Source organism: Crinia signifera, chromosome 12 (genome assembly GCF_055691185.1).
Source record: "Crinia signifera chromosome 12, ASM5569118v1, whole genome shotgun sequence".
Lineage (NCBI taxonomy): Eukaryota > Metazoa > Chordata > Amphibia > Anura > Myobatrachidae > Crinia > Crinia signifera.
The window spans coordinates 75,164,738-75,182,432 of NC_139228.1; the positions used below are offsets into that span (position 1 = coordinate 75,164,738).

The 17,695-nt window shown below is 45.7% G+C and overlaps 1 protein-coding gene across 4 annotated transcripts; it reads right to left on the reverse strand.

Moving 5' to 3' along the window:
* Nucleotides 1-1,392: 1,392 nt before the first annotated feature.
* LOC146050610 (uncharacterized) lies at nucleotides 1,393-15,695 on the reverse strand. Of its 4 annotated transcripts, XM_083167697.1 has the most exons (7): nucleotides 15,317-15,473; nucleotides 15,041-15,161; nucleotides 10,902-10,980; nucleotides 9,884-10,595; nucleotides 5,340-5,540; nucleotides 4,410-4,626; nucleotides 1,393-2,335 (listed from the first exon to the last, which is right to left on the reverse strand). In XM_083167697.1, the coding sequence occupies exons 4-7, from the start codon at nucleotides 10,560-10,562 to the stop codon at nucleotides 2,149-2,151; spliced, it is 1,284 nt and encodes a 427-aa protein (XP_083023823.1). In that variant the 5' UTR covers nucleotides 10,563-10,595; nucleotides 10,902-10,980; nucleotides 15,041-15,161; nucleotides 15,317-15,473; the 3' UTR covers nucleotides 1,393-2,148. The 4 variants fall into 4 exon arrangements, with proteins under 4 accessions (XP_083023823.1, XP_083023825.1, XP_083023822.1 ...); XM_083167699.1 differs by lacking the exons at nucleotides 10,902-10,980; nucleotides 15,317-15,473 and adding an exon at nucleotides 15,557-15,695; XM_083167696.1 differs by lacking the exon at nucleotides 10,902-10,980 and having other exon boundaries at nucleotides 15,317-15,471.
* Nucleotides 15,696-17,695: the final 2,000 nt, after the last annotated feature.

Here is a 17,695-nt window from a genome sequence, read left to right on the forward strand (position 1 = left end):
AGGTCGGACAGGCAGCAGGTCCAACATCCGACCCCGATCCTCACGGGACCGCGCATCAGTTCGGATGTCATAAACATGTGATCTGGCCCCATTTCACCAAGTTCTCAGCCCAATCCCTCGGAATCGGGTAAAATAAAGCCAAAATCACAGTCGAGCCATCTTTCAGACCTACCACCCGGGATTTTAAACCCGGTACAATCCGGGGTTTCAAAAAATCCCGGGACAATTGCGGGTGCGCAGGACTGGGGATTTTAGTCTACTAAAAAAATAGCCGTTCAGACGTATACTAATCCCGGGATCATGCTTGTGCACTTGAAAAATCCTGGCATTTTCTGCATACATCTGAAAAGGGGTATAACATACTAGGGGCATATAAAGCTGAGGTTCCAACGTTGAAAATCTCTCTGTGTTATTCCAAGGTACATGTCATTAATAAACTCTACACTTAGGAGGTTAATCCGGTACATTCGCTCGGATGCGAATTCGAATCCTTGCGAGTGAACCACATACTAAACCGGAGCACCATTCGCAAGTCGCGTATGTTCGCAATGGATGTTTTACATGTGGAAGGTGCACGCATATGTAAGGTTGCTCTGAGCAACCTTACATATGCGTGTACGCTCAGGGGGGGGAAGTGGGCGGGCAGCTGACATCCGGTGATGTCCGCATGTCAATCACCGCCTCATTAGCATGGGAACGCCCATGAAATGCTGGGCGTTCCCATATGCTAATGGGACAGCCCGCCACCCAACACCCCTACGCTAGCAAAGATGGGCGCGTGCACCCAGCAAACAGTTTGTATGCCGTAGATGCACGCACCCAACGCATGCACAGAAACGCGCAAAGATCGGCCCCGTGCGAATCTGAATAAAGGTCCTTATTGACATATGTGATTCATACATGATCTTGGCGGGGGATGGGGCATAAGGCTGGTTAAACATGTTGCAGCTCGACTTTCAGTTGCAAAAAAACATCCTCGATTCAAAGCAAAACATAAAATGTACTTTGTTTGAACCCAACAAAGTGGTGACCCGGATAGAAATCATTGATGTGACAAAAACGTTATTTAATAATGCATTAGGCACTTAATCATTGAAAGACTATTTGTCTCTATTGGGGATATGTACAGTAACGCAGACATCCAGCGCCATAGTCTATCATATAGTGTCTTGTGCATCGTGTAGTAGGCAAATAATAGCCGGTTCTGCCAGAAAGAAAACGTAATCTACGGGTAAGTTTCCTCTCCTAGTACAGCAGTCTCTATGGTTACCAGCACAACTGCTGCACGCTATAAGGGGTTATGGTCACTAGGTCGATGTCCATTGGGTTAGGTCAACCACTGATGACATGGTTAAGGCCAACAGTCAAACAAGTTTTTTTTTTTTTTTAATGTCAACATGTGCCAACAGGTGCCCTACCATCCACTACGGAATGGTGTGAGGAAAAATAAAGCATTGAGCCAAGTGGTACACTTTGACAGTGTCCAAGTCAACATTTTGGTCAAAAAAACATGTCAACCTTTAAACTGTCTACCTAATGCATGTTTCGACCTTCCAACCCTCTCAAACTATTGTCATGACGACCGCCAGTGGTCAACTCAATGCTCCATACCCATCAGTGAGAACCATGTCTATTTTTGCTTATTATACAGGGCACAAGACAATGTAAAAAAAAAATAGAATATTTTTCCTTTTTTGTTTTTTTTTTTTAAAGGAGTAGACCGGCCACCAATACCAAATAAAACTATATATAACAATCCATCAGCCCAACAACAGTTCTGTGACAGAAGGAAAGGGTACCCCCATTGTGACGATTGAAATGTAAACTCTTCTAGGTGCTAAATTATTGCTTTGAAAGAGTCTGACAGTTATAAAAGTAAATTTCATTTTCACAGATCAAAAAAAAAAAAAAAAAAAAAAAGGATTGAAGTTGCAAAGAGAGAGAATAAGCAATCCCCCCCCCCCCCCCTCATACCCCTCGACAAAAAAATGATACTGTTCAACAAGCTTAGAAAATAAATAAATCCAAAATCAGCATCTTTATAAATAAAATTCCCCAGGCAGGTCCCGTGCCTTCTGCAGCGATGTGAAGTGGTGCGGAACGGGTGCAGCAAACAGCAGGAATTACGGGTGACCTTCGGAGTCCGTCTCACCAGCAACAGTACTTTACACTTTCCATGGACCTCTCGAGAATTAAGCCAATTCTGTTCGAAGTGATTTGTCTAAATGCAAGGATTGCTTCGGGGGTCAGATGCAGGTTGTTTGAAATATCGAGAACACGTAAGGAGTACAAGTTAGCGAGAACAACCAGGGTGTCTTCGGTCAACCTGGTATTGCTGGAAGAGAAAGGAGAAATATTGCAAATTTAAATGGTGTATCTCTTCTACTCACAGCAGAATGATATTCAAGTACCTAGACATTACAAGAAACCCAAGAATAAATCAGTGGAAGCCCAAAGTACCTCATACTGGATACTATCTCCAAGTAGATTCTTTAGCTGGTACTAGCTGCATTGCAAAATGTATAGATAATATATAAGTACACTAACAAAATATTAGTTGCTTATAAACTAACATCTTTCCCACTCTCCGCACCTTTGTGATTGTAGTCCAATAAATCAAAAATGATTAATATAGTTTCATTAAGGGGTCCAGTTCAAGCTAAATCAGACTATTTTGTTTCTAAATTTGTCCAATTATTGAACCTTTTAAATAGCCCATGAAAATGACGGCTTCTGCAACGTACTTTCACTTTGAGCTGTGACAGTTTTTAACCCACAAACTCTCCAACCCACTTCAGTCCCTATCTCCAATCTCTGTCTCTACACCCTCTCTATATATCCAGCAAGTTTGAAACAGAAGCGTCCCTGCAAAAATTACTTTAACTTTCAGTTATGAAATCTTTAAAGCACTTTGCCTCATAGAGGTGAGGAGTAGTTAGCCTTTTATATTTATATAGATTCTAGAAGCACGGAAAATTCCCTTAACTGAAAACGTACTATAGATTTTATGTTAAAGTAAATGCCAATGTATTGATCAGACAATTTTAACGCAAAGCAACGTAGAGTAATATGCAGTTAAACTGTTGAGGGATTATGTTTGTAAGGATTTATTTTCTTTATTTTTTTATTTGAAAAGGCCAAAAACAAAATCAACCCAAGGTTTATCAAAAATCCCACGTGACACTTATGGATAAGCCACGGAAAGTAGACAATTTTCAACTTAACAATTACATCATCCAGATATCTGAAGTGACACAGAACCTCCGCAATCATGCAAAAAGGCAGATTACAGTACAGTGGGCTTGATGGGTGGTAGGTCAGTTCACCTGGAAATGGACGGTACACATGAGAATGGAACAGTAGCAGGCCCGGTAGACGTGCAAACTTAAGACTTCATCTCAGCCATTCGGGCAGCTAGGAACAAACCCGTTCACTGTCCGAAAAATCTGTCTCGTACTAATACTATGGAACACTAGGAAAGATGAGTTACCGTAGAGACGGCAAGTGGACCTTGACTGAGACTTGTAAGATATGTGTGGGAGCATCATGGTTAACCATGCTTAGGTACAGGTGACAATTAGTTCTACAATCAAATCTGGTTTAAACCAAAATTTGTGACTCCAGACACAACACCGTGACTTCTTTAAAACCTTGTTGAAAAAAAGCCTATTGTAAGGGATTTCCTGGTGTTAGTCCACATTTCTGTTGTTTGTGGTCTTTATCCAAGTAAGCTGGAGCAATGCAGTAAATCAAACACGCACACTAAACATATAGGGAGGTGAATCAAATAAGGGGTGCTAAGTCTGCCTAGCATCAAGATTCGCCCCAAACATTCTTTAATCCTAATGTATTTCCCATAACTTCTGACTGCTCAGTCCATCTTGAGCTAGTGTAGAAAGTTTTTTTTTTCTTCCTATTGGTTTAATTAATGTTAAGCTTCGAAACAGACAGGGGACCAAAAGGCATCTAAAACTAGTGTTTTAATTCAAAATGCTTCAAGCCAGTGACATATCAAGTGCTAATGCTTAACTCCCTTCTTTAATTGGGTTTGTCCATGTCTATGAAAAGTACTTTTGTAGGTTTTGTTTAAGTCTAAAAAAATATATATTTTTTTTTTAAAGCTTTCAAATAAATCATATCATCAAAACCTAAAAAAACTTAGAATTGTTCACGGTAGAAAACATTAAAAACATGGTTGGTCAGGGTTTCTAATTTATAGAAATGTTTTACAAGGATTAACTTTTTTCTTTGCTTTAAAATGTTAATGAAAAAAAAAAAAAAAAAAAAAAAAAAAACATTGTTTTTGAGAACCTGTTTTTTTTCCCCCCAATCCTTCTGATTGGCCAGATTCCTCCATTTTTAAATTGGCCAGATACATTCTGTGGCGCCAGCAATAGCTTTCCTATTACCTGAGGTAGAGGTTTTGCAGCTGTGGAAATAACCGAGGTAAAGTTTTCACTGTGTCGACATCATATCCGTAGGAAAAACTCAAGTTCAGGGACTTCAGCTGGCTGGCACTCCTGGAGATCCAGTCGAGAGTCTTATAGGAAATTTTTGTGCCCGCCATGCTCAGGATTTCTAATTTAGAACATACTGGACTTATCAATGGTACAAACGGTGCGGCCCCTGGCAAATAAACAGTTCAGTCAGATTGGAGAACATGGAATCAATTCTCTAGCCCACGGGTGGCCAAACCTGTCCTCAAGATCTACCAACCGCTCACGTGTCTCAGGCAACCTGTGGATCTATAGTAGGAATGATTGAAGAATGTTGGAAAATGTGACAGTAATGACTACACCTGTGCACCAGGTAGGTGATTTGGAAACCGTGGAGCATTGGTAGGTCGAGGACCGGTTTGGCCACCGCTGTTCTAGATAATGCCAAGATACAGTATGTACGTCTATGAAACCACCTCAGGCCTACAAGATGTGGATGGACAGAAAAAAAAAACGAGGGACTAGAAATCTATGACTTTATCGGTTCACTCCCAATTGTATCTGCGGTATGCCAACATGCACCCAAAGAAAAATATAAAAAAACAAAAAAACAACTGTCCCGCACCTGATAGCAAAGAGAGAGAGAGTTCTGCCACTGGGACTACTTTTCCCTTGCCAAGGCTTAACAGTCACTGAGGTTCCAGGTAAAATCTAGATCTCACCCCATGGAGGAGGTAACAGAAGGTTCCAACCCTGGAGGCACAGGGAGGACACGAGAAGACAAAGTGGGGTGAAAGGAAGAGAAGGGACAGGGAAATGAGGAAAATCAACGCTTACTTTTCAGTTTGGCCAAAGCTGCCACTTGTCAAGTGACTCAGAAGTAGATGAGAAAAGACGACTTACATTCAATCTTCAGCTCGGTCAGGTGCGGAAGCTTCACCAGAAGGGTCTCGATGAATTCTTCGTGCTGTAGATACTTATAATGGCGCAGACAGACGCTTTTCAGAGTGGACAGCTGGTAAAACGCCTTGCTGGACAGACCGGCGCAGCCAGAATTCATCAGCTCCAGTTTCTGGAGCTGTAATCTGGATATACATGGTTGCTCTGGATTGAAGAGAATACAAAATCTTTATTTATGTACCTGCAGCCAGTTCAGTGTGCACTTTCTGCCACTAACAGAAACTGAGCTGTCTACAGCTTACACCCACACGTATTTTATCTACCTCTCGACTGAGCATCCGTGTAAAACCCCTGAAGTCTTTTTCAAGACGAAACGCGTCGGATTATTGATGTCGTATTCCGAAATGGAAACAATGTCCAGATGTGGATCTTCTAATAAAGCATTCTGGTTTTAATTTAATTGGGTCACTGTATTATATACCAGTAATATTGGTGTGAATTGTACTAGGTGGTGAAAGCGCTCTCTATATTTCTTGTTTCTATTTCCCATTTTTACCTCCCACTAAAAGGGGGGGGTTTATAGAGTAGCTCATATCTAAGGGCGCACGTGGGGTCATTCTTTTGTTATAATTTTGCTTTAATGGAAGGGGGTGGGGGTCAGATTGTATGAAAAAAACATTCTAGAAATAGACAGAAGGCTCCAGAAACCTATAAATGATATAGTATATATTAAATGACATTCAAAAGGTCGACATGGGTTTTCGGGGTTTTTTTTGTTGTCTATGTCAACATAGGTCGGTATGGACACCGTCTTAGTGCACCGCATCCCTTCGCATTGGCTCGCTACACTCGGAACACTATTATATTATCCCACCGCACCGTAGTGGATGGTAGGGCATGAAATATCGCCAGTCGACACATGACAGCACAGGAAAAAAAAAATCATGTCGACCTTCCCATTGTTGATATTCCGACTCGGTCACCATATTTCAGGTCTCGACCTAAGTCCTGCCGTACCTTTATGGGGTCGACCTAATGACCATGTCCCACCTGTACACAATACAGAGAAGACTAATGATAGCAGTGCACAGTATTGCGTTCCACTAGTTATGGGGGAGGAGGTTTTCTGTAACGTACATTACTGCGACTTCCCCGACTGGAGATCCCACTTAAACCGTTCGGGACCTTCCCGGTTGTCAGGATCCTTTTGCATTTGATATATCGCATGCAATCAAAGCAAGTGCTGCCGAAGGCACTTTCGATCTAGGGGCTCGGATCTGATGCGCATGGGACCGTGCGCCAGATCGAACACCCATGACGCCTGCAAAGCATTCTGGGTCTCCTCCAGCTTTGGGCATCAGTGGGAAAGCATGAGCGGAGGTCTGTATTTATTGAGCTCATACTGTAGGGTCCTTATCTGGTTTTCCAGTAAGGGGTTGCACCTAAAGGTGTAGGCAACCACCAACATAATCAAAACAATGAAAATGACACAATTTATCCCATCTCTCTCATTAGCACGCCAGTATAACACTTACATTTTACCCAAATGTAAAATATAAAAACAATTTAAAAAATCTTCCTGAACAGACGAGGCATTATTGTGTGGCCTCGTTCAAATCAGATGGGACTTCAGCTTCACCTACCAAAAGGATCAGGTGACAATGGGCCTGATTCAATAAAGATCGGTCCCCGACGTATTCACTCCTGGGACCGATGTTTTGGCTCTACGGATGCCTTAGGCACTGGTTGGAGGAGGCGAGGGGGATGGTGCATGGGAACACCCAGTGTTTTATGGGTGTCCCCATGGGTATGCGGGCATGCCAACGCCTGACGTCACAGGACACCACCCACCTGCCCCGTTCCCGGAGCCACACTCTGCAAATATAGGTCAGGTAAGACGGACTTATATTTGCGAACAGGAGAAAAATCATTAGATGGTTGGAGACATTTTGCATTGCGGCGTGGATGTTTGCGCGTGGGGCGGATATTCACTCGGGCGGCGTTTGAGGGCTCGTTAAGAAGCAAATCTGCATGATAACGAGTTTTACTAAAATCAGACCCGATATACATGGGGAACTGCAAATTGAAAATTGTTCTTCGTTGTATGACAAAGGGCCTTATTCTAGTTCACTCTTTCTGACAAAATCCTTCTTAGATGGACAAAACCATGTGCAATGCAGGTGGGGTAGATGTAAAATGTGCAGAGAGAATTAGATTTGGGTGAGTTATTTTGTTTCTGTGCAGGGAAAATACTGGCTGCATTATTTTTACACTGCAATATAGATCTCACTTTGAAGTAAAACCCCACCTAAATCTAATTCTCTCTGCACGAGTTACATCTGCCCCACCTGCAGTGCACATGGTTTTATCCATCTAAGAAGGATTTTGTCAGAAAGAGTGAACTAGAATAACCCCCAAAGTACATGTGAGAATACTGTATGTTATAATGTCCTATTTGTGAATACAGAAAACATTATTACAGGTAGTTCTGGCCTTTGGCCTTTATACAGAATCTGATGTTCTACTTTAACACATGAGCTGCTTTCTGCAAACACAATTTGTAAACCCAGCTGGCAGCCATTGTGCTATAAGTGTGTTACAGGTCAAGTACTGTACAGATTACGGATGGGAGTGGGGCAGATGGGAACGGGTTGCACATGTGAAGAGAGATTTAAATCAGCTGTTTTGTTGCTGCTCGAGCTTCCTCTGTAATGTACCCGTATATTTATAATAGGATTGGAGAAGGCAAGTAGGACAGCTTAAAAAATTTTAAAAAAAACCAACACATTATGGTGCCTTTAGTAACGACGTGGGGGAGTGGCTGGATCACTTGGCTTCCAGAAGCAATGGGGGTTATTCTGATTCACTCGGAAATACACAATCACTCTCTCACAAAACCATGTGCACTGCAGGTGGGGCAGATGTAACATGTGCAGAGAGAGTTAGATTTGGGTGGGGGGGGGTGTACTTCAAATTGATATCTATATCTATATTGCAGTGTAAAAATAAAGCAGTCAGTAGTTACCCTGCACAGAAACAAAATAACTCACCCAAATCTAATTCTCTCGGCACATGTTACATCTGCCCCACCTGCAGTGCAGCATGTTTTTTTCTGTTACAGGGTGATTGTGCCTTTCCGAGTGAATCAGAATAACCCCCAATATGCTTCAGGAAACCAAGCAAGGGAACCCGATCTTAAACTGAAAAGTAGCTTACAATCAAACCAGCAGATACAGTTATGCGCATGCTGTGTAATGTAAGCAAATATTGGGGGAGGTTCTGGTTGGCTCACTAAGCAACAACAAAAATATATCGCTGCTTAGCGAGCCATCTAACGCCGCCCACCTGGTGAGCGAATGACCCCCCTCCCCACTGTGGTCCGCACATCCGCCGCTTTGTGAATGGCTGTTTTGCATAAAGAACCATCTGCAAGGTAGAGTACGGGGGGGGGGGGGGGGGGGGAAGAGACGTCTTGTGATGTCAGCTGCCCACCAGCGTTTTCCTGGGCACACCCAGCGGTTTTGTGTACACCCAGGAAACGATCCACCTCGATCCCCCCCCGTGCGAACGCCTCGCAACTATGCAAGTCGCCGAAGGTGTCCGCACCGCAGCCCTGCACATGCGATGCGAGCACACTGGGGACCCAACAGATTACAATCGGGTCCATTAAACAGAGTGTGCAGTCTGTGCGTAGCCCAGGACTTACTCAGCTGCCGCCTTGACGCCACTGTTGGGGGCCGGGCAGGCATCTACAGCGATACTGGGCTTCCCCCGAGCATACCGGTGGGGTCAGACAGCAGGGAACTTTTTGCCCTTTCAAAATCGGGCAGGGTGTGGCGCCCTTCTAAAACAGCCTAGCGTGAACACTATACTAGCAATCTAGTAGTAGCCCAGGCAATGTACCACATTAATACCACCAATGCACTGTAGAACATCCACCACAGCCCTGTGAAGTATATTGTAGCATACAGATGGAGCCGGCCTCATTCAATGCCGGCGCCCACCAGATCCTCTCCTCTGGCGAGCGCCTGCGATAGGGACTGGGATGCACGCACGTGCGTCCTAGTATCACGGCGGCTGGGCAGCGTCTCCCTGCCCATCTCCACTTCAGGGAGATAGGCAGGGTTTGGAGGGGCTCGGGGCGGTGAGGAGGACCGGTGGCGACCCGGGGCAAGCGAGCGTCTCATGCGCGCGGGGGCTGGCGATACTGTCACCAGCCCCTGCAAAGACCAGGCCGACTCCATCTGTATGTAGAACGTGTAATTCAATCGCACAGTCTGGAACGTGATCCTTAGAGGAGGAGGAGGGGTCCCATGCAGAGGGGCTTCCTGTGCTACCCTATGGGAACATCGCTGCCCTCCGTGACCGCTACTACAGAGGCTGCGCATACATTCCCATCAGCCAGTGGGATTTACTAGTGAGCACAATAATGATCCGTAGGAGCCGGACACTCCGTTCCCATTTCTTTAAGCAGCAGTCACATGAATCTGCACCGCACCCAGAAAACAGGTCCGGCCCTAAGGATATGATTGCGGTAAACCCCTTACCTTCAGCTGTGGATACAAAGTTATCGGGTACATTGAAGCACAAGGACAGCTTCCACTTATTCATGTTTCCAATAGCGAGGGACAGCTCGCGAAGTTTCGGGAGCCTAAATAAGATGTACTGGAGAGCCCTCTCGGGCACGGTGCCTTCCCGCGAGTGTAATGTCAGTGAGTACAGGTTCTGCAGTAAGACGATGCTGGTTAACGGTAGAACCCCGGAAAATGCCACTCGGCATAAGGATAAATGCGTCAGCTGCTGGAACAGCACAACCTCTGAGAATATATCTTGGTCCATCACATTGGAACAGTCTGTCAAATGCAGCTGATGAAGGCTTACAAGCGGCCTCAGACCCTGGAGGATCTCCCCCTTCAAGCAGGAGTCCATGGTCACGCTGGTCAGGTCCGGCAAGCAATTAGCCATCTTCTTGAACTGTTTCAGAGTCACCTTCGTCACTTCCACAGAGGAGATTTTCCGGCTCTGAAGGGTATCCCAGAAGCGAGCATTGAAACCCCCTATGCTCTTAAAAACAATAGTACTTTTCTTCCATAAGGAGGGGTGGTCGATAAGTGTCCGCAGGTAAGTGCACGTGGCCCGGACATTGGCTTTCTCCACTGGGGACAGGTACATGAAGATCTCGATAAGGACTTCTTGTGGCAACTGCAGCCACTCCATGAACAACATCTTCACAAGGCTGAAGATTTCCCAGTTTTAGATCTGCACATTAAAAACAAGAATAAGAGTTCATCAATAAATAGGTCATACATGATGTCTACTGGTCACGCACACACACGCCCGGCATTGGCACCATCAAGAGAGTTCACCCAAAAAATTCACTAGGAATAAGTTACATCAACCCATACGGTTCATAGAGGTCACTGGTTGAGGAACCTTCACCACTAAGGTGTGATTAGAAGTGCTGTGTTAAGGTGCCCATACACTAGAACGATCCCAAACCCCGAAAGCACAATTTAGATGGGCCGTGCGATTGTGTGCACATCGTGAGGTATATAGGTACGATACCTGGTCCCACGGGTCAAAGGGTCGATCCTCAGGTCACATGTGCTGCAGAAACAATCGCTCGTTGGATCACTTTTAAGACCTGCGTACAGGTTGTATGCAGGTCATTCTGATGTATGGCCCTCTTGACTAATTAAAACACAGTGAATTTCCATTGACAACAAAAGGATTGGTGAAATGCACATCAGATATATGAATCTAATCCCAATACGATCAATGCATCTAGATCCTCAGCATTTATGTTTAGAGATCAGGCTAGATCAGACATGTCCCAACTACGGCCCTCCAGTTGTTGTGAAACTACACATCCACGCATTCTCCAATAGCAAAACTGTGGCAAGGCATGATGGGACTTGTAGTTTCACAACAGCTGGAGGGCCAACGTTTGGACAGGCCTGCTCTAGATGATTTTTTGGTACTTATGTAGTATCTGGGCTGCCGATTTTTTGATTGTATGCCTTAAGTTAAGGCATACAATCAGATGCGATGCGATGCGATGACCCGATTTTTCCATAGGATTCAATGTTAAAATGGACTGAGTCCATTTTAACATGGAATTCAATGGGAAAAAGGGGTCCTTTTCATACCCCTACTATCCAAGTGGGCATGGAGTTGGATATAAACCTGTGGCGAGCGTAGCGAGCCACCGAGCCCGAAGCGTGGCGAGCGAAGCGAGCCCCGCGAGGGGACGGTATTCTGTGTCCGCTCGCCACGCTTCGGGCTCGGTGGCTCGCTACGCTCGCCACAGGTTTATATCCAACTCCATGCCCACTTGGATAGTAGGGGTATGAAAAGGACCTCTTTTCCCATTGAATTCTATGTTAAAATGGACTCAGTCCATTTTAACATTGAATCCTATGGAAAAATCGGGTCCATCGCATCGCATCGCATCGCATGCGATATGGTCGGGTGCGATGCGATGCGATGGACCCGATTTCAAAATCGGCAGCCCAGTTACTACATAAGTACCGATTTTTTTACATGATAAAGACCACCGTTAATGCCATTATCGTTCATGTTGTCTAGTGTGTATGCACTATAGGGGTCATTCAGCCGCCGCCCCACCAGAGTGCAAGTCGCTCATCTTCGAAGGATTTCCCCGGTCTGTGCAAGACTGCGTAACTAACCCTTCCAGAACTCTGCGACAGACAGGACTGTTGAGGATGCCCAGATATACCATGACATGGTGAAGATCCTGGCATCACGGGACATCGTCCGTAGCCAGCAGCAAGTTGTGAATAAGCCTTTAAAAAAAAAAGGCCATTTCTAATCACAGTCTCATAAAATGCAGGACCATCTCAGGTTCAGTATGAAAGGTGGTGACACGGGACGTCCCTGCTTCAAAAAAACAGGTGTAAATGGGGCCCAAACCAGGAATGTGCCTGCATGTCCCCGGAATTTAATTCCAGGGTTGGTCCCTGCATTGCTGGTGTGAAAGGGGTATTGGGAAATCAATCTACTCCAAACGGTTAACATGCAAAAGGTTCAAAAGTTCAACACAAGTTTTGTTTTTCAAGTTTATCATTTACCATTGACGTAAACTAGGATTGGGAATAGCAACTGGTGCCGGGCACAGCGGTAGCTGGGGGAGGCAGCTTACCCAGGGTGGATTCGGTATGAAATCCCGACGGTCAAAATCCCGACATATAGAATGTACAGGTGAAACAGTCTACATGCCTTTCGGTCGACAGGTGCGAGGTCGACATGGTTTTTTTCACAGTTTTTTCACCCGAATGTCGACATGGACACAGTTGCAAGTGAACCGCAGCCACTCACAATGCCCCGCTGCGCTCGGCACACTATTTTATTCTTCCACCACGCCGTAGTGAATGGTAGGGCATGAAATACCGCCTGTCGGCACATGTCGGTTCAAAAACCAGTGAAAAAACCCATGTCGACCTCGCACCTGTCGACCGAAAGGCATGTAGACTGTTTCACTTGTACATTCTATATGTCGGGATTTTGACCCCGTCGGGATTTTAAATGTCGGGATTTTAAATGTCGGGATTTTGACCCCGTTGACTGCATCTCACCCAGGGCATGGTCAGCAAAGCAAGACTGTAAGGGGCCACATTTCCATTCATTTGTCTCAGATACAGTGAAACATACATTTTTCTGCTAGCCGGACAGGTACGGAAGTACCTGTCAACGTTTTATACCCCTTTCACACCGGCCTAAATTCCCGGGTAGGGAACAACCCATGACTAGCGCTGTTGTGTAATGTTCCTGACCAGCAACCCGGGGTGAGTACTCTCCGCCGCCAACCCGCAACAGAAAATGCAGGTACTTTTCTGATGTGAAAGAGGTCAAACCGGGAATGCCCCGGCATGATCCCTGGGTGGGTCCCTGCATTTTCTGGTGTGTAAGGGGTATTTCATGTCATACTTTTGGGGGTTGACCGATTGACTCTTTTTACTGAAGATCTACTGAACATTACCCTAGGGAACCAACCACAGGATAAGAAGCAGCTTAGACTGACACCTAAAAGGAAGTACATAAAATCTTGCATTGACTCATTCCACAAAACCATAATCTTGGCTCTACATAATTCATAGAAATAATCCATGCGATCCATGTTACAATAACATTTAGGAACAAAAGAACAGTTAAAGTGCATATATTAATTTCCCTGCACATCGGCTGCTACACCCATATTGGTTCCCCACGCCAACTCATTAAGCATCATTATATAATATGGGTGGAAACCCCCTTCAAAAGGAATCACTTTTAATAGGACCAATAAATGTAAACTACACAGGTCTGTGAATACAGAAGAGTCACTAACAATAAGTGTATGCACCGGAGACGCAGGCTTCAGGATCTTGGAGGTAACTCAGACCTGCCGGCCAGCTAGAGTGAAATCCCGCCTTGCGGACAGAGGTGTATGTCCAAACCCCATAGTAAAAGGCTCATTATTGATTTTTTTTACACTGACCACAAGTCATCGTAGGCAGAGAGACTTTACTGCAGCATGGCCTCGCACATACGTACTACGGTCCATATGCTTGCGCAGTGTACCGATAATTGGCACCTGTGCAATCAGGTGTGAATTACCCCCCTGAACAGAACCAAGAGATATTAGACACATGAGAGAGTTCAGCAGAGGGAAACATCCTGTAGTAAAACATAGCAATAACTTATGTTTGAAATTGAATTTTAAAGTATTAACGTTTTATCAAAGGCGTTGCAAATTTGACACACAATATGCGCAAAATCTAACTGCGCAAAGCAGGAAGTGTGGGATTTCCTGTGCATCTGGCCAGATTTTTAAAGCAGCGATCATTTGCACAGCAAACTCATCCTGGTCATGATGTGGAAATGATTGTCCCTTTAAACAACGTGCACAAAATCCAGAACTTCCTGCTCTGCACAGGCCATTATATTTATCCCTATATACTGTATTTTGAAAATAGAGGTGGCAAAAATCCCAGCAGCCCAGATCTCAGGAGGTAAGTATCAGGGTTAGGTAGTAGGGGAGGGTTAGGTAGTAGGGGAGGGTTAGGCTGCGGGAGGGGACGTGCAGGCGCCCAGTAACGCATGTCCAGCGGCATAAACAATATTGCCCAATAGTTAAGACAGGAGCTGCGGAAGGGAGTCAACAATTGAATTACCCCCAACAAAAAGGGAAAACCTGCTATAAATGCTGCAGCAGCCAATCAGCTGGTTTTTGATCCGATAAAAAATAAAATAAAAAAATAAACATGGCTTTTCAACGTTGGTTCGGTTACTGGTGTTTAATACATGCCCAAGACCAGGCCAGAGCTCACGAATCACAGACTTGGACCAGCTTATATCTATGACAATTCTGCAGCCGTACCATATGGCTGCAGTATTATTGTAACGGCTGACTGCACCAACATATAAGGAATGCTTCAATGTAACCAGCCACAAAAAGACAGTGTAAATCAAATTGCCCCAGATTAACAAGATATTACGGCAACACCACACAGTGCAAGGTTCAGGCATGTTAGTGAATACAGTGGAGTTTGCATGATTTTTTATATAACCCCCACACTTATGGACACACAATGCAGCCTTAGCATGCCAGTGTTACAGGATATCCCAGGTTTAGAAAAATTACAGGTTTTGCTAAATATATAAAAAACGTAATAATAGCATAAAGGAATAGATCAATGGGCGACCTGAATGCACCGGCAGCTCCTGTGTCAGTGTCGTGTCCCACCAGCCATCATGTATCAGTGGGGACAATCCTGGGAAGTCACAAGCATGGCAGCAGCAGTCAGGAAGCCAGATGTAAGGTTCCTAAAGGAGAGGAATAACATATAATGTGATCATCACTGTATAAACATGCAGTATAACATATACTACCCGCAGGGTAAACTTTACAGTAACTTTGTGATCACTGCAGCCCCCTTCCCCACCTGTATATAACAACAGCCTGCACCTGCCTTACATACCGGTCACCATAACAGCTGCAACACCCATATATCCAGGGATATGGAGAAACCTGGTGTAAATAGTGTCACACGGTTACTACAGATGACAGGAGCCCGGCATAGGTGTCCTTCCCTTCTTTTGAATCGGGGCGGAGTTTCCCCTTTCCCTTTATTTTCCGCCTAACGATTAAGACAAGGCTGCGGCCATCTTTGTTCAGGGCAAACAAAACAGTAAAACAAAACTAGGCAATGCCTGCTCACCGGCCAAAGTAATCGGCGTGTCCTGCTCAAAGTGAAACACACTCCCGGACAGTTTCCTACTCCTTGTTCGTGACCGTTAAACCCCCGGTAACACAAGACGTCGCCCTTAACTAAGATGGCCGCTTCCCGGGCTGCTACGCCAGTAGTCTGATTGACGTGATTTCGTAAGCGTGCAGCGGGCCGTCTGATTGGACGAGGTGATGCGATATGCTGTGTATGGCGGATATAGCCAGTCTTCTTAATACCGGATAACACGGAGTACCGTCAGGCTGGAGTGTCGAGGGAGAGGTTATCGGGTGAATTGTCGCTTTGTATTAGTTATTATATGGCGTGCAGGCGCTATTAGAGGATACATATATATATATAATTATATCGAGTCGTGTACTAAAAGGCAGATCACAAAGAGGTGACCGCGGACTGCCTGCAGTTCCCTTTCACAGCGCTAGATGTCGCTATCATTTTTACTTTCACCTGGAAATGTACAAACAAGAGGCACACCCCCATACACTTGTACACATTGGCGGATTCAGGGGGGGGGGGGGGGGCACCTCTAGCCCCCTGGGAACCTGAGATATCGCTTGGCAAAGCTGTAACGTTTGTCCGCATAGGATAATACGGTTGGGCTCCACTGCTGCAGTCATTCCCCCCACATCACTCCCATGGGCACTGTACCCCATGCTGTGCTAGCTCTCCTCTCTCTGCAGTGCTTAGCATCCAGAAAACACCACTGCGCATGCGAGAGAGGGCTAGCCGACACACAGACCTGTCCCTTGAATGCTGTGCACTGGGTCTGCGTGATGTCATGACGCATTGCACTGGCCCGGGACCCGCAATGCACCCTTGGGAACGGGTGCTTGGCAGCCAAGAAAACCGGTACATTTAGTACACTTGAATTTTACCAGTACAGACCGTTTAAAAACGGTACTGTACCGGCTAAATCCGTACTATTAGAGGGTATGGGCATATGATGTATCTATCCTATGTAGGGAGGCCAATTCCGGGATCGGCGGGATCCCGGGATTTTGGCCTAAAAATGGCGGGATTTGAATCCCGGGATTGACCCTTCCAATCCCGGGATTGCGGGATTCGTACCTGATTGTAAAAAAAACAGCAGACGGCTGTTTGGAACAGTGTCTGTGTGTGCTGTAGCGGCATGACGGTGGCCGGGCTATGCAGCGTGACCCCTGACATCACACCACGCTGCACAGCCCGGCCGCCGTCATGCCGCTGCAGCACAGTAGCACACTGTTCTGAATTGTTCGCCTGGCCGCCCGCCCGCCCGCTGAGGCTCCCAGCCGCCCGCCCGCCTGCTGAGCAGCAACTAGCCGCCCGCTGAGGAGCTCTGTGCCGCCCGCCCACCAGCCCGCTGAGGACCTCCTAGCCGCCCGCGTCGCCCACTGAGCAGCTCCCAGCCAAGCTGAGTAGCTCCCAGCCGCATGCCCACTGAAGATGGTCCTGCTACTGCCTGTCACCACCATCATGTAAGTGACAGCGCAGTGCAGGGCAGGAGGGATAGTGGGGATTAATCTGCTGTGTCGGGACGTGTTTTTTTTTCTTTTTTTTTTAACCATGGAGGCCAATCCCGGGAATCCCGGGATTGAGCATTTTTCAATCCCGAATCCCGGGATTGAAAAAATGCCCCGGGATTGGCCTCCCTAATCCTATGCGATCCCAGCCGCCAGGGACTTGCCGAGGTACTGTATTGCTTGCCAGGTTGTCACATTTCACCCGATTTTTCGATCCGATACATCGGGATCTGGTTAAAAGTAACCAAATCACACTAGTGTGTGGGCAGCATATATTGACCTTTATGCAAGTGCATAATATATAATTAAAACAAGTTATAATGTTATGTAACCTATATGTACTGATTTACACACTAAATAAAGAAACTAGTATTAATTAGTACTGTTATGCTGCTTTCCCACTGCAGACCAGTTTAAAGTACTGGTAATCTTAAATGGTATTTAAAACGGTATTAGCATTCCCACTGCAGCAGATTGCCGTTTTAAATACCATTTAAGTACCATTCCCATTGCAGTGAACCGTGTAAAATGTAGAGTGCCTAACAACCCCCCCCCCCCTCCAAGAGTAAAGAGTGCCTCCCCTTGTACTTACCTGCACGGGGATGCAGGGCAG

What these genes read in the sequence shown, in the direction of transcription:
- LOC146050610 (XM_083167699.1), bottom strand. Translation starts at nt 10,562, where the DNA reads ATGTTGTTCATGGAGTGGCTGCAGTTGCCACAAGAAGTCCTTATCGAG. An exon ending in CTTTGTATCCACAGCTGAAG is followed by an intron (nt 5,541 to 9,883) that starts GTAAGGGGTTTA and finishes TCTTCAATCCAG; the next exon opens with AGCAACCATGTATATCCAGA. An exon ending in CTGCAAAACCTCTACCTCAG is followed by an intron (nt 2,336 to 4,409) that starts GTAATAGGAAAG and finishes TTTCTCTTCCAG; the next exon opens with CAATACCAGGTTGACCGAAG.